Raw genomic sequence first — 17,674 nt, 5'->3', positions numbered from 1 at the left:
ATATTTCAAACCGCATCTCCTCCCACAGTTTATTTTTCCCAATTTAGTGCCATATATCAAAATGACCGGCTTCACCGGGAATCGTGTGCTTGTATTTTGCTAAGAGATTGGTTGCATAGTTTTATTGATATTGATTTATTAGTGCATTAAATTTCCCCATCCGCTTTAATGGAAAAGTGAAAAAACTCAAATTCAAGTATTTTTTTCTCAGAAACCGTAAGAGCTAAAGCTACCAGATTTGGAGGGAAGGTTCATATTTTAGTCCAAAATTAATAAACAAATAATTACACCAATCGGCTTCATGGTGGCGCTATAACAGCCGCCTTTACGTTTTTGCCTATAACTCTTGAACCGTATGTCGTAAAATCAAAATGTCTTTTCCCCTGGATTCCTTGGGTCATGATGCAACTTCCCATATAGGCCACGCCCATTTCCGTCAGGAAAGATTTTCCGCCATTTTGAATTTTCTTCAAAACACACTTTTTGCACCTTTTCCTATTTTTTTTTTCCAAATCTCACAAAAATCGTTACACGTGACCTATGGACTCATGCGATAAACCTATCCAAACGGCATTTTGATAGTCCTTACCGTTCGTCCGTAATTGGCTTCCAAAGTTAGTGGGAGGAGCCCGTTTTACCAAAAATGCCAAAAATCATGAACGAAACGTCCAATCGATCCCAAATTTGAATCACATGTCGAGGGTGGTTTACTCAACGAATCCCCAAAAGAATTTCCACTTTGATCCATAGGGGGCGCCACAACTGCGCCACAACTGCGCAAAACGTAACCGTTTGATGCAAAAACATGATTTTTGGGGGGATCACTCCTCTCAAAATGAAAAGCAGGTGATCTCAGGAGTTACAGGACGATGTCATTGGCCCGCTACATTTGTGGGAGGGGCCTATATATTTAGTGGGAGGGGCCTATTTCTTAAAATCAAAACGCCATGTATCACGAACGCAGGATCCACTCAGCACCTCAAGTCCCGGCGGCGGCGACCTGCGACCGGCGGCGACCTGCGACCGGCGTCGGCGCAACCACACTTTGCAATTTCCCAGAATTGCGACGCGTCTAGTTGCTTATGTCCTCAGCCTATCAAATTACTAAATCACTTTCTGCCTAAGTCATTTTAAGTCAACCTTTTGACTTAGGCAGAAATTATTTTTGAATGCAACAAGCATTCAGGCTGAGGACATTGGCAATAAGGCAGGATGAGTCGGCAGTGTTAGGAGAGTAGAGTTAGGCAGAAATAAATAAAGGCAGATAAACATGATTTAGGCAACAAAAAAAACATTCTCATGATTGCCTAAGTCAACTAGATGACTTAAAGTGATTTTTCATTTCTTCTTTTCTGAAAACCTTAAAAATATGACTTGGCAATCTTGCTATGAGGCTAAGCATGTGGCTTTTCACATTGTGTGTCTATGATGGATGAACAGAGGTGGCCTGTCAGAATATGAGAACTATTTGCATATCCTGCCACTGCAGAACATTAAAAGGTGGTACATTGCATGTGTGGACAGCAGAATACACAGACAAGAGGACTTCACAGGACACGTCAAGGTCTGATTGCAAATATTATAGCAATGTGTGCGCTGGTGTTTTGATTATTAATATGTTGTTGAGGTGTTTTGATTAGTATTATGTTGTAGAGGTGTGTTGATTAGTATTATATTGTAGAGAGGTATTTTGATTAGTAGTATTATGTTGTAGAGGTGTTTTGATTAGTATTATGTTGCAAACACAATTCAAAGTGTCTCTTATCATTATGTTCCTTTCTCTTTGTCTCTGTCTATCTGTCCTTTGTCTCTTTATATGATCATGTCTTCAAAAGACTTTACGGAATTGTGAAAACAGAGCGCACTCAAATCAAAGCTGCCAGGAAAATGAATTCATCAAATGAGACCTCCATCTACAGCAATGTGGACAACATTGTACGCATCACCAGCACAACAATCAACCTGGTCCTGGGAGTCCCCATCAACAGCTGCGTTCTGTGGCTGGTATTAACCGGACCAGCTGGTGCAATGGCCACAGAGATCTTCACACTCAACCTGAGTGTATGTGAGATCCTCTTCAGCTTGTTATATATGGTACTACTTATCAAGATAGTCACCCCCATCCCAATAGCCTTGCACTTGTTCATTGGTGGTATCCTGTACACTGGGCGTCCCGTCTTCCAGACCTGTATCTGCGTAGAGAGATTCATGGCAGTGGTTCACCCAGTGCTCTTCCTCAAGTACAAACCTCTCAGGTACCGGGTGGCTCTCTCTGTGTTGGCCTGGTTGGTCATCATTGGGCTTTCAACAGTAACTGCGCTGTTGGGTTTTGCAAAGATACTGTACTATGTTTCCCTGGGTCAAGTCCTATTTTTCATGTTAGTGATGCTGTTCTGCAGCCTCTCCGTTCTCAGGGTTCTGAAGCAGCCCATGCCAGGGGAGATGGGGAGGGAGAGGGACAACAGCATGAAGAAGAGAGCCTTCATTATCATCTGCCTGATCATGGTGTCATTTTTGGCAACTTACTTCATTTGGTGCATTGTTATTGTCATTTTTGCCAGTCAAGGACTCTTATTGTCAGAAGAAATGGCATTGGTTTCACAAGTATTTCTGTTCATTACTGTGGCCACTGGGTTGGTTCAGCCTCTGATGTACCTCTGCCTAAAGACTGGCAAACTGCCCTGTGTTAAACCTGTACAAGGTACATAGATAATCACACAGTGAACTCCCAATACTTGCTGTATATCTGTTGTAGGGCTGGGCGATATGACTTCAGACTTTTGCCTCGATTCCAATTAACGAACGGTTATTTTATACCCTTTCTTATTTTACACTGCCCTCATAGTTCTCTGTCAAGGTCTGTAAATATTACAGGTGCAACAGTTAATCGAACTAATCAATTTAATTGATACTCTTTAGTTATGGTCAATGTCCAAAACTGTTACTTTTCGTAGTTTTTATGCACCACATATCTTGAACAAACTCCCAGAAAACTGCAGGTCTTTAACGAAATACCTTTCTGTTTGCCCCTGCCTTCGAGTTATTTTTCTTTTTTTCACTTCTCTTTTCTTTTCTGCACTGTAACTGTATCTATTCATTTTTACTTTTGTTTTATGCATTTCATGCATGTTTTATGCATGTCATTTTGTAATTGTATAATTGTGATTCCTTGCTTGATGTTCTCTTTAAAGCACATTGAATTGCCTTGTTGAAATGTGCAAATAAAACTGCCTTGCCTTGCAGGATTCAGAATGAAAATAGCAGCTCAAAGCAAGATCGGCTATTATTTATACTTTTGTGTGACACTGTATTTTTTATGCTTTTGTGTGACACTGTGGTATAATCAAGTATGTCATTAATTTACGAAAAAACATGAAAAGTTAAAAAATAAGTTGTTTCTGCCCAAAAGCGATGATAAATTGTATGTAATCTAATATTATGTTAATTAATTGTTTATTTAAAAAAGAAATCTCTTCTACTGTACGTTATGTTTTTTGCCTGATTTCCCTGTGTTTTCTAAATCACCACCGTTTTTTCTAAAAGCAGCTGTACTATACAAATACATTTTATTATTGTTGCAGTGGGTAGAGTACGGAGACATACACCATATACAGTACTGTCATTGTGAACACTTGTAGGTGTGTTCTCCTTTAAGGTGTGGCATTACATTGGCTGCACCTGTTAGTTGTTGTTGCACTAACCTGTACCAGTGTACTGCTAACCTTCACAAGTAAAGTGGCTACGGCTAGTCTCTGAGAAAGAAGAATGTTGTATGTGTTTCTTTCCACAAACAATACATTGTACAGTGGTGTACAGTAACTAAGTACATTTACTCAAGTAGGTATTTTTTACTTTACTGGAGTATTTCCAATGTTCTGTACTTTTACTATCATAGACAAATATTATACTTTTGCTCCACCATAATTATTTGAAAACTTTAGTATTACAAAACATACAGTAACCACTTCAGCCCTGCCCCTATATACATTTTGGCAATTTGCATCGCGACGCATTGTGAGCTTGTAGATCAGCTATTTTCAAAAGATTTGTATACAATTCATACATGATGAGTACTTTCTACTTTTGGTACTCTAAGTACATTTTGATACCAATACTTTTGTACTTTTACTCAAGTAAATTTTGAATTCCGGACTTTTACCTGTAACAGAGTATTTCTACATTGCAGCATTGATACTTTTACTTAAGCAAAACCTTTGAGTACTTCTTCCATCACTGACAGTGTGCATCTGTGTGTCCACAGCTATGCTAACCACTACACTGTCCAGCGTCAGACTTCTTGTGTACGCTGCCAGTAGGCCAATGGATATTTCACATCGGTCACCAACTAGGGCTGTCATGACTATGAAATTTTACGTTACAATGAATAGTCACACATATAATTGCAATTAACGATTTAATTGTGTTTTTGTCATCAAACACTGGAACACATGAATACAAATTAACATTTCTTTTTGGCTTTTAAGTTGTACAGAGCAGATATGACAAATAACCTAAATATACAAATAAATGACATGATGCGTGTGTGTGTGTGTGTGTGTGTGTGTGTGTGTCCACTGTCCCTCCAAGTTATGGGATGAACCTGTACTTGGAGGCCAGTCTGAGGTGTGGAACTCCATATGGTTAAAAAATCCCAACAATTTGACAACATGACATATTTTAAGTGGGATTGCCAGTAGAGAGAAACATTATAATCGTTACACCATTTCAATGTCCCACATGCAGATATCAATGAACCAGTCGAGTTGTACACATCTCTGGCAATCTCCCAATGATCATGTTGCTATAATGTTGTTATTCTAAGCAAAGTAGTAAAATATGTCATGAATATAAGGTGCTGGAGTGAAAAGCAACTGTAAATGTTAACCGTAGTACAGTACATCGTAGACACACTGTTTTCCCCCATGGACACCTTATCCCTTCCCTCCACTGTCTCGTGCCATTTCATATTATGTTCACAACGCCACACGGACAAGGATGGAGGCAAGTGTTGCCATGTCTGCTTATTATAAGCGACTTTGGGCTTGTTTTTCTGTAAAGTCGCTTGTAAATATTGGTAGTTGCGGGTTGTGTTTTTTTGAGGGGCTTGTTTCTGAAGTGTAGTCGCTTATTTGGGCTTGTTTCCTAATTTTGTTTAAACCAGTAGTTCTCAAACATTTTCATGTCAAGGACCCTGAAATTGATATGCATTTATCCACCAACACCCACCTCCCCCCCCCCCCCTCAAGTACTCATGTGGCCTATCCTTGCTTCTTTTGGGCTTGTTTTCATAGATCTCGTTGCTTATATCTCTCGCAACATCTGGCAACAGTGATGGAGGCAGGCACACAATGATGGAGCCAGGGTGGCGGAGATTTGTGCTCTACTGTGCAATGGAACACTAAAATTAAATGGTTTAAAGATATATCGTCATGTGAACACATAGGTTATCTGGAGTTGAGAGCCTTCAGATGTTACACGTTTCTCAGTTGAAGTGTTTTAACAATCTACATTCCTTTACATGAACTTGACAGGGACACAAATCATTGTCCACCGTGCGTTTTTGCATTGCAGTACACACTACTTACACACCATCTCCATTTGATTAACTGATTCTGTGGCTCTTTTGTTTTTGTTTGTGTCAGCTGGCCTAATACTCACAAAGGTGTGTACAGGTTTGAAACCAGTGGTGGAAGAAGTACTCACATTTTGTACTTAAGTAAAAGTATCAATACCACAATGTAGGAATCCTTTGAAAATAGCAGATCTACAAGCTCACAACGCATCACTTGTGAGCTTGTAGATGGGCTATTTTTAAATAGCCAAAGTATATATATAGGTCTGAAGTGGTTCATGTATGTCTTTTTAACAATAATCGAAATCTACAAAGTAACTAGTGCTAACTAAGGTTATCAGATAATTGTATTGGAGTAAAAGTACAATATTTTCCTCTGATATGTAGTGGAGTAGAGGTAAAAGTATTGAAAATGGGAAATACTCCAGTAAAGTAAAAAATACCTCAAAATTGTACTTAAGCACAGTACTTGAGTACATGTACTTAGTTACTTTCCAACACTGGTTGAAACTGGGACTCTTCTATGTTGTCACTTCCATAATAGATAATGAACCATGAAAACAAGCCAAAGAAGCTCAAGAACAGATTAAATGTAATTTACCTCTGTTGTGCCAACTGCTCAAATGGCATTTTCTGTGGATTCTGCTCTGGGTGTGTTGCAGCTAAATAATCAGAACTTGCAAGAATATTTGACCAACATCTAAATGTTGAATAATGTGGAAGTCTCCAATAATGTTTAAAACTGTCAATTCATCTCAGTTGTTCTCCAATTACATGTCCCTCTCATCTGTGATATTTCAACTTATCATCATGGGGCAATTGTCTGCTTCACGGCCGTGACTGAGAGCCAGATTTGATTAGGGTTTTCACATTGCGCGTTGACGATGGATGAACATAGATGGCCTGTCAGAATATGAGAACTATTTGCATATCAAGCCACTGCAGAACAGGTGGTAAATTGCATGTGTGCTCTTGAGCACACAGAGTAGAGGACTTCACAGCTCAAGGTCTGATTGCAAATATTATATAACAATATATAGTTGCATTGATGTTTTGATTAGTATTAATGTTGAGATATTTTGATTAGTATTACGTTGTATTTTACTATTCAAAGTGTGTCTTATTGCCATGTTCCTCTCTCTTTGTCTCTGTCTTTTATTTGCCTGTTCATTTGACCATCTCTCCAAGATATTGAACTTCGAAAAGTTCGAGAGCGCGTTCAAAATCAAAGCTGCCATCAAATGAGACCTCCATCGATAGCATCATGGACATTGCACATATGGACATTGCACACATCACCAGCACAACAATCAACCTGATCCTGGGAGTCCCCATCAACAGCTGGGTTCTGTGGCTGGTATTAACCGGACCAGCTGGTACAATGGCCTCAGACATCTTCACACTCAATCTGAGTGTATGTGAGATCCTCTTCAGCTTGTTCAATTTTTTTCGTGTTTTTTTCACACAAAATCGCCCCTTACACTACTTGACTTCTGGTTTCCTGTTAACTGGACGTCCCTTCTTCCAGTGCTGTATCTGCGTAGAGAGATTCATGGCAGTGGTTTACCCAGTGCTCTTCCTCAAGTACAAACCCCTCAGGTACCGGGTGGCTTGCTCTGTGTTGGCCTGGTTGGTCATTATTGGGCTTTCAATATCAAGCATCCTGTTGGAGTATTTTACGGTGACAGCTTATTATTTTTACCTTGGCCAATGCCTAGTTTTAGGTTTGGTGATGCTGTTGTGCAGCCTTGCCATTCTCAGGGTTCTGAAGCAGCCCATGCCAGGGGAGATGGGGAGGGAGAGGGAGAGGGACAACAGCATGAAGAAGAGAGCCTTCATTATCATCTGCCTGATCATGGTGTCATTTCTGGCAACTTACTTTATTTGGGGCATTGTTGTTGCCATTTGTTTCAGTCGAGGATTCTCATTGGTTTTGTTTTCATCTATATGGCTATCCATTACTGTGCTCACTGGGTTGGTTCAGCCACTGCTGTACCTTTGCCAAAAGACTGGCAAACTGCCCTGCATTAGAGGTCTGCACGGAATCACTCGGAACCGAAAACCCGAGACCCAACCAGAGACGCGAGCTGCTCCGGGTCCAAAACCTTGACTTGTCTCACGGGTACAGGTCAGAACTATTATAATTGCCACGGGTCTCGGGTAAGTGAATCTGAAATTGATTTACCCATATGAACCAGTGAGGACCCGATCTGCTTTAATCTTAAAATTTGACATATATATTGTAATTACGTTCTAAAATCCATATTGTCTGTTCTCCCATATTGTATGAGCCACACTTAACTGAAACTACAAGGCAAACAGGACCTCCGTTTAAAAAGTAATAATTCATGCAAATCGGGTCCGGGTAACAAAGCCAGAGTCCAACTTTTTGGACCGTTGCAGACCTTTACATTGAACAAGGTACAAAGATAAATAATCACACAGTGAACTCTGAAGAATTATAATTAATTTATACCATGGCTATCATAGCGTGTGATATTTCCTTAGTTTTTTAGTTTCATTTGATTTAGATTTTGTTTTCCAATTTCAGTTTGTTTTTAATTGGTCTTTAAAGTAGGTTTGCAAGTTTAGTTTCTACTCAGTGAAAAACCCTAGTTTTAGTTTTCATTGTAAAATGGGTATTATCAGGGTGAGATTCAAAAAAGTAAAAACAGCACTGAGCAATAAAAACGTAAAAAATTAGCACAGCTAAAAAAATAGATTTCACATCCACCCAAAATGCTAGGCTTATGTATGACATTTTTTTTACAAAGCCTTTATAACAGTTTGTTTTTCCAATTTTAGTTCATTATTTTGTTTTAGTTAATAACCTTAATTTATACTTTTTTATGTAATCCTATATTATGTTATTTTATTATCTATTTTCATTTAACCTCTTCTATGTCATGTTTCTTTTACTTTATCTAATGTTTCATGAAGCACTTCTTTTGAAAAGTGCTATATAAAGGGAGTTATTATTGTTGTTGTAATGGGTAGACCAATAGGATAGGATAATCCACATACTGTCATTGTGTGTTATATGTTTTAGCTGCAACAGTTGTGTTGTTTCATTAACCTGTGTTAATGTTGAATGTCTGTTTTGTTTTCACAAACAATACGTTATTATACAGCTTGGTTACAAATGTAAACTGCTTGTGTTCATATTTGGAATCCTCTGTAATGTCCATAAATTCATTGTGAGAGGCCTGCAGATTGCAGGAATGCCCAAGCCAAGAGCTAAGGCATTGGTTAAATTCTGTTCAGCGTCTGTGATAATTGGCAGTCGCCACATGTAGAGGAGACGATGCTTCCTGTATACGTGATCTGTATCCTGAAACACTTAAGGTCCTTACACACCGGGGCGATTTTTTTCATGCGAATAATACGTTTTTTTTTAAAACCTTATAAAGTCAATGCAAGCTTCCACACCAGTTTCGCGGAGCGAAAAAAGCGTCTTTTAATTATTCGGAACGAGTCCGAATTTTGCGTATATTCGCATATTCGCCGGTGTGTAACCGCCTGTATTGTTGAGTTTCTCAAGTTTGTGCATCTACTATTGTTTGTGTTCAAGAATGTCTTGTTAAATGTGAACGCAAATAAAGATGTTGTGTGTGTGTGTGTGTGTGTGTGTGTGTGTGTGTGTGTGTGTGTGTGTGTGTGTGTGTGTGTGTGTGTGTGTGTGTGTGTGTGTGTGTGTGTGAGAATTCATCTGGAAATATTTAGATAATTTCCATACTAAGCTGATGGTTTTTGAGAATAAGATACGAAACAATATCAAATGATACCAGCTCATTTAGGTCAAATAGCATAGTGTTTCAACGGACACAGCACTCTGTACCCGAGGTGCGGTACGGCCGAAGATCGAAGTGACGTGTTGCTGGTCCAGCGTATTGCAGGCATTTGCAAGTATTGTGTTTGTGATGTTTAAAATCTACTTTGCTACAGTATAAACATTAGGTAAGGGACAATGAATGGTGAGCAGATCAGTGTTGAGAAATAAACACCGACAGGGTGAATAGAACCTGACACAAAGCGGAGGGGTCTTTATCGCCTTGAAGAGAAAAAAAACAAGAAGCTATTTTTGATCTTTGTCATACGTTAAAGTACAGTATATAGCAGGGGTCTAGTTTTAAGGACCCCTTAGCTGAGAGAGAGATGAAGCAGGGACCCCCCACTACATTTTGGATTCATGTTAAATGTGTATTTTCAGACATTTTACGACTTAAACCCTCTTTGTAAATACTGAAATACTTTGTATAGCATATCATAGCGTGTGATATTTCCTTAGTTTTTTAGTTTCATTTGATTTAGATTTTGTTTTCCAATTTCAGTTTGTTTTTAATTGGTCTTTAAAGTAGGTTTGCAAGTTTAGTTTCTACTCAGTGAAAAACCCTAGTTTTAGTTTTCATTGTAAAATGGGTATTATCAGGGTGAGATTCAAAAAAGTAAAAACAGCACTGAGCAATAAAAACGTTAAAAATTAGCACAGCTAAAAAAATAGATTTCACATCCACCCAAAATGCTAGGCTTATGTATGACATTTTTTTTACAAAGCCTTTATAACAGTTTGTTTTTCCAATTTTAGTTCATTATTTTGTTTTAGTTAATAACCTTAATTTATACTTTTTTATGTAATCCTATATTATGTTATTTTATTATCTATTTTCATTTAACCTCTTCTATGTCATGTTTCTTTTACTTTATCTAATGTTTCATGAAGCACTTCTTTTGAAAAGTGCTATATAAAGGGAGTTATTATTGTTGTTGTAATGGGTAGACCAATAGGATAGGATAATAAACATACTGTCATTGTGTGTTATATGTTTTAGCTGCAACAGTTGTGTTGTTTCATTAACCTGTGTTAATGTTGAATGTCTGTTTTGTTTTCACAAACAATACGTTATTATACAGCTTGGTTACAAATGTAAACTGCTTGTGTTCATATTTGGAATCCTCTGTAATGTCCATAAATTCATTGTGAGAGGCCTGCAGATTGCAGGAATGCCCAAGCCAAGAGCTAAGGCATTGGTTAAATTCTGTTCAGCGTCTGTGATAATTGGCAGTCGCCACATGTAGAGGAGACGATGCTTCCTGTATACGTGATCTGTATCCTGAAACACTTAAGGTCCTTACACACCGGGGCGATTTTTTTCATGCGAATAATACGTTTTTTTTTAAAACCTTATAAAGTCAATGCAAGCTTCCACACCAGTTTCGCGGAGCGAAAAAAGCGTCTTTTAATTATTCGGAACGAGTCCGAATTTTGCGTATATTCGCATATTCGCCGGTGTGTAACCGCCTGTATTGTTGAGTTTCTCAAGTTTGTGCATCTACTATTGTTTGTGTTCAAGAATGTCTTGTTAAATGTGAACGCAAATAAAGATGTTGTGTGTGTGTGTGTGTGTGTGTGTGTGTGTGTGTGTGTGTGTGTGTGTGTGTGTGTGTGTGTGTGTGTGTGTGTGAGAATTCATCTGGAAATATTTAGATAATTTCCATACTAAGCTGATGGTTTTTGAGAATAAGATACGAAACAATATCAAATGATACCAGCTCATTTAGGTCAAATAGCATAGTGTTTCAACGGACACAGCACTCTGTACCCGAGGTGCGGTACGGCCGAAGATCGAAGTGACGTGTTGCTGGTCCAGCGTATTGCAGGCATTTGCAAGTATTGTGTTTGTGATGTTTAAAATCTACTTTGCTACAGTATAAACATTAGGTAAGGGACAATGAATGGTGAGCAGATCAGTGTTGAGAAATAAACACCGACAGGGTGAATAGAACCTGACACAAAGCGGAGGGGTCTTTATCGCCTTGAAGAGAAAAAAAACAAGAAGCTATTTTTGATCTTTGTCATACGTTAAAGTACAGTATATAGCAGGGGTCTAGTTTTAAGGACCCCTTAGCTGAGAGAGAGATGAAGCAGGGACCCCCCACTACATTTTGGATTCATGTTAAATGTGTATTTTCAGACATTTTACGACTTAAACCCTCTTTGTAAATACTGAAATACTTTGTAAACTTCACCTTTGGCTCGGTACAAGGTCTGCTCTCATTTCCCTGTACACCAAACCTCTTCGCCGAAAATAGCCGATCTACAAGCTCACAACGCGTCACAGACGCGTTGTGAGCTTGTAGATCGGCTATTTTAGGCTACTGCTCCCCCCAGAATAGGGTTGCGAGGGTTCAAGTGGTTGATGTAAAAATATAAAGAATAATGTCCCCATCACAAAAAGATTTGGCGGCGCCCCTGCAGTATCTCTGATGACCCCCTTTTGAAGACCCCTGGTATATAGGGCTTAAGTGGTTAATATTTAAAATGTCATTGGGTGATAATTTGTGATCATCACAAGGCCTGACAATTATGCGCTGTATGATGGTTTCATTGAGACATAATTGTCACAATTTATTGGTTGTGCCCAGTTAATGTCACTCGTCAATCAGATGGAAACACATATTAATTAAATTAGAGATGGCAGAAGTGCATGCGGATCAGTGTTTTATGTGACCGAAACAAAAGCAGCCAGTCTAAATGACACAAGCTACAAGCTAAATGACACAGCTGAGCTACAGGCTCACAAGTTTTTGAGATTTTCTATTTTCACTATATGTGTATATATATATATATATATATATATATATATATATATATATATATATATATACACACATACATATATATATATATATATATATATAGGGCTTAAGTGGTTAAGACTTTGAAGGGTGATGTGTAGTCTACAAGACTAAAATGTTCTGCTTCCCTCAAGAATACAGTAGCCTACATTGGAAGTGCTGAAAAGCCGCAGAAAATAAAGCCATGTTTGATGAACATTTACCATCATTTTCTACTTTATTATTTTACTTTAACATCAATTGATCACACTAATTAGTGAATACCTAATTGAATAATTTCAGTCGTAATTCCCTTTTATAATATAATTATCCCAATATCATTCTATAGAAATACAAGTACTACTGTATACTATTGGTTATCTGGCATAGTTTAGTTCCATTCTGCTGATTCCATTACAGTATGTGCATTACAATTTCACTAAAAGTCGTTTCCAGCTGGAAAACATAAGATTCTACACATTTCATGATGTTTAGAGCAGTCGTTTGGAATCATTTAGAAAGGTTCTAACACCACAAAGCTTCTCTCATGGGGGTCCCCAAATTGGGGGTCCTTGACACACAAATGTTTGAGAACCTGTAGCTTGTGGGGATACAGGATTCAGGATTGTTACAGCGTGATATTTGTGATCGTCACAAGGCCTGAGGTCTCATGACTCTTCTGTGGCTGCAGTCAGAGTCCCCAACACAGACACCACTGCATCATAATAAAACAACCACACATATCAGACACATGATTTATTCACAGACGTACTTCCTTTTACAGCAGGAGCCATGGGAAGAGAAAGCAATAAATCAAAAGCAGGAAGACACGAGGAGAGGGAGGGATGGATGAGGGTGGGGATGTTGAACCGTATAGAATCACACAGTGGAGAGAGACAGACAGACAGCTCGTCTCCAAGTTCAATTCAGTTTTATTTTAGTGCCAAGTCACAACATGACACATTACATATAGAGCAGAGAGCCAGTGGCAAGAAAATTTCCCTTTAAACGGGAAGAAACCTCAAGCCTCTAGGGTGGGCAGCCATCAGCCTTGGCTGTGTCGGGAGGGGAGGGGGGGGAGAGAGAGAGAGACACAAGCAATAGCAACAACAATAGTAACAACCATAATGACTGTAATAATGATAATAGCAGCTATAATAGTAGTATGAAATAATAATAGTCCACAGTAGTGTTCCATGGAAACCCTTGATCCGTAAGCGAGGATCCAAAATCATGATCCATGATGGGAGATATAACGGTCCACAGCCGTATTCCACAGAAACCCTTAACCCACAGCCTAGTGGAATAGGAATGGAATCCTGTGAAATAAGAAGGCACAATCCGAGGAAGAGGTCTTCCATTGTCTTCTATTAACTTGATACAGTAACTTTTCATAAGCGCTTTCTCTGTAATCAGCTGTTGTTTGGAGAGAGCCAGAAAGGAAATGCCGTCTTATTTTGTTTCTCTATTGTCCATCTGGTGTCGAGGCTGTTGGGCGGGGAAAAAATGTCCCAGTCCAATCACTGTCCACAGAAATACAGGCGGATATGTGGGTAGTAGGTATTAAGACCATGACAACAATTGGTGACGGCGAAGAACACGTCCTATTCCGGTCAATGTGCCTTTCAGTCTCAATTGTCTTCACAGAAAGGTGTCGTTTCGGTTATTTTGTCACGCTCAGATTAGCCTTGCAATAATTGCATTTCTCGTGACACTTGAACACGTTTTCCCTGAGGTCGTACAACATACAGTAGTGTATGTGGTGAATTAGCCTTTGATACTGCAAAATCTCAACTGTAGCTCAGTTGTGTGCTTGTATTTCACTATTCACAACGTATTTCAGTTTGAAAACTTGACAACGTTTCATCTAAAATGGTTAACATGGCCCTGGCCTCTGCATGCGAATTGCAGAACATCATTCCTCCAAATATTCTATCAATACTGAATAAAAACAGAATTTTTAGGTTGTAAATTTACTTTCAAAGTCCCTTTTAAATTTAAGAGGAAATGTAACTTTCCTCTTCTACCCTGGATTTGAACCCGGTTTCCTGCGCAACTGCTGATTTTTTTTACCATTGAGCTAATAGAGCCTGCCTGCTTGCTCAGGGGATAAATTGAATCTAGTTGACCATCAGGTCAGAATCCGCATCAGATCCTGTGTCTAGGTGAGACATGACCTTTGACACAATCTAAATGTCTCAATAGAAGAGAATGGACACAAAATACAACCATCCCAATTGTATAAGTTATATTGTATTAACATACTCTACCATACAACATTAAATTGTATTCATAAAAAAGTGACATAGTTAACTAAACCATATGGACAAAAACAAATGAGTGTCATTGACCCAACAAATATGACACTGTAACAATCCAGAATCCTGTGAGTTGGTTCCCGGGCAGCATCACTCAGATCCTCTTAACACAACCTAGCCAGGATGTTTTTTTATCAGTTCATTTACTAAACACAAACTATTGTTGACTTTATTACTTACACACCAACTATGTACCATATGACACGTATACCGGCATAATATCTACTGTGCACTGTTACTAGAAATCTGCTTTCAGTGGTTATTCATTATTTAGTTCTGATAACAATTATGGATGCGTTTCTATAGTATCACATTTACAAACTGGCATAATATTGAAAAAGGAAAATTAAAAAGCCATAGAGTAATTGTTTCTACACGCCCACATGCACTCAGCTTCAAAAGTCCATGAAAACGCAATTGAAAAAAGAGGGGAAAAATCATCCCCTTGACACGTGTTGCATAGTGCTATAGTGGTTCCCTGCTGTTTTAAATTATTTGAGTGAAAGCACCAGCAGATAGCTTATTATAGTGTGTGTGTGTGTGTGTGTGTGTGTGTGTGTGTGTGTGTGTGTGTGTGTGTGTGTGTGTGTGTGTGTGTGTCCTTAAATCCGTTCTTGTCACCAGAAGCTAGGGTTGACATTTACATTGTATCCTAGTAACTAAATAGTTTTTCTTTGTATTCTATTCACATGACCATTTACGTTGATGTTGCCTTGCGTTCATCCCATCATCCCAAATTATAAACTGTGTGTGTGTGTGTGTGTGTGTGTGTGTGTGTGTGTGTGTGTGTGTGTGTGTGTGTGTGTGTGTGTGTGTGTGTGTGTGTGGGGGTGTGTGTGTGTGTGTGCCCATACAATAGCATAGAACAGAACATGGCATGCTTTAAGAGCCAGATTGTTTAACAATATAATAGATAAGACCGATAAATGGTACATACATGAAGTAGATGGGATATCCTCCTTCAAAATACCAGCAGTATTTTTTGGCCTCTACGCACTGGAAGAAAGAGAAAAGAAAATCCTGTTAATGATTTCACGCACACGCACACACACACACACACACGAAAATACAATAAATTGAACAGACAAAATATACTAAAAGTGCATGTCAACATACACTAGATAAAAGCAAAGCTAAAAAGCTATGTTTTAACCACAAAAATATTGTAGCCAATCACATCCCATTGTGGCTTGTACTGTAGGTCTGCTATTTTTGCTGAATGTTCACCAAATTCTCACCTAATTTTGCAGAATATTGCCTGACAGGCACAGAATAGGGATGCAAGGGTTCTTTGGTTACGTTTTATTTGAAAGATATCACTCTCTGCCAGCATAAGGTGCGTACAGTGTATGCATATGTAATAATAATACATTTTATTTATAACACACTGTACATCTTTGTAAATGCTACAGGGTTTAAAAACAACGGCATAAAAATACAAAAAACATCGGCAACAACATAAGACCCTTCTTTGGGTAAAAAGTAGATTAAGGCTTAAAGTAAAATACCTAAGGAAAGAAAGAAATAAGCAAAACGTTGTTAAAAATGTGTGCTTTTTAGTATTGCATTCCACAGGCGTGGGGCAGTGGAGAAGAATGCCCAGTCGCCCATGGTGCGGAGCTTGGTCATGGGGGCGAGGAGAAGGTTGGTATTGGAAGAGTGAAGGTTTTGAGTGGAGGGTTGTGGTTTGAGAAGTTCTTTGAGGTAGGGGGGAGCATTGCTGTGGATGCACTGATGTGTCAGAGGGGAGGTCTTTATCAGTCCTGAAGGTGATGGGGAGCCACTGAAGAGAAAGGAGGATGGGTCCGGGATCTCTTTCCTCCCAAGGACACATACTCGGTTCTGTCAGAGAGGTAGGATTGGAACCAGTTTAAGGCAGAGGCAGAGTCCAGTGGCACAGTGTCGAAGGCTGCAGTTAAGTCGAGCAAGATGAGGAGTGAGGGGGAGCCGGCATCAGCGGCCATCAACAGGTCATTTGTGACCCTGACCAGAGCCGTTTCCATGGGCTGTGCGGAAACCAGACTGGAATTTTTCGGCGAGACATCCTTGTTGATGTGGAGGTGGTTCTGAAGCTGTGCAGCAACAACTTTTTCCAAGACTTTGGATAGGAAAGGGGAGGTTTGATATGGGCCTGTAGTTGGCGAGGACTTCCGGATCCAAGGTGGGTTATGCACTGATGTACGTACTGAGCGGATAGAAACAGGCTTTCCGCAGTCAAATCGCTGGTTAACAAGTCATTACTTGTTCTTGCTTTTGGCTACTGAGACAGCTTGTGCTTGCTGTTACCACTAGAGGGTGCAAATGCAAAGAGATCTGCTCTCACACACCATCCATGGGTGGGTGATTAGAATGCAAGACATCCCATTGCTCATGGCTGCACAGCACTACAGGATACAATAATAATCTCCTTTTTTACAATGATTAAATAAGAAGTGCTCTTGAATTAATGGCAAGGCCACTTATTCAATGGCATTTCGATTGCCCCTGCACATCCCGGTACATTAGCATCCTAAAAGATTTTGCAACTTCTCCCTGCCCATAATTTTTATTAGCCTCGCGTGGCTCACTATATATGCCTATGAATTGAATACCAAGGCCCTCATTGGAAACAAGTCCGCAAGGACTTTTATGAACGGACCTGTTAGACAAAGTATTTTTAAATGTAACTGTGCTGTTTTACATTTTTTGCCTAATAAAATATTCAATCAATCAATATTCAATCAATCAAATTCAATCAATTCAATCATTATTCGATGTTGTGTTCTGGCTCAGGTAAGGCTCGAGCTTCAACTCACTTGGGTCAGGTTTTAATTTTCAGGCCGGTTGAGAACTCTAGTCTCTGCAACAAAACAAAATAACGTTTTGGTGTCTTACGCTTTTCAAAGATATGTAAAAAATATTATGTTCATGTAGTATGCATTTTCGCCAATAAAAACATCAGATAGAGTTACATGACAATGGCTCAGTCTCTTCCAAAGGGGAAAGAAAGTGAAGACAGACTCATTTAATGGAAAATAAGGACGCAAGCCACCGTCTAGCTACTGCATACCCCTTGCCAACACAAAGCTCTATAGCATCTGCCATTTAAAACACAATTTTCACAGCCTAATTGGATCCTGATTGGAGTGGGTCTCTCATGACAAGTGTGGCGGCAGACATCGCATTAGGC

At 39.2% G+C, this 17,674-nt stretch overlaps 1 protein-coding gene across 1 annotated transcript in view; it reads right to left on the bottom strand.

Moving 5' to 3' along the window:
* The window catches only part of vopp1b (VOPP1 WW domain binding protein b), a gene marked incomplete at its 3' end in the record, with an annotated part of 69,245 nt that overhangs the window by 35,399 nt on the left and 16,172 nt on the right, over window positions 1-17,674 (bottom strand). Inside the window, exon 2 of the mRNA XM_080418045.1 lies at window positions 15,443-15,501. Within this exon, the coding sequence (XP_080274171.1) occupies window positions 15,443-15,501 (59 nt within the window). The remainder of the gene's footprint in view (window positions 1-15,442; window positions 15,502-17,674) is intronic.

This window comes from Gymnoscopelus braueri, assembly GCF_963280865.1.
Source record: "Gymnoscopelus braueri genome assembly, chromosome: 21".
Lineage (NCBI taxonomy): Eukaryota > Metazoa > Chordata > Actinopteri > Myctophiformes > Myctophidae > Gymnoscopelus > Gymnoscopelus braueri.
This window is presented reverse-complemented; position numbering and strand designations above follow the sequence as displayed.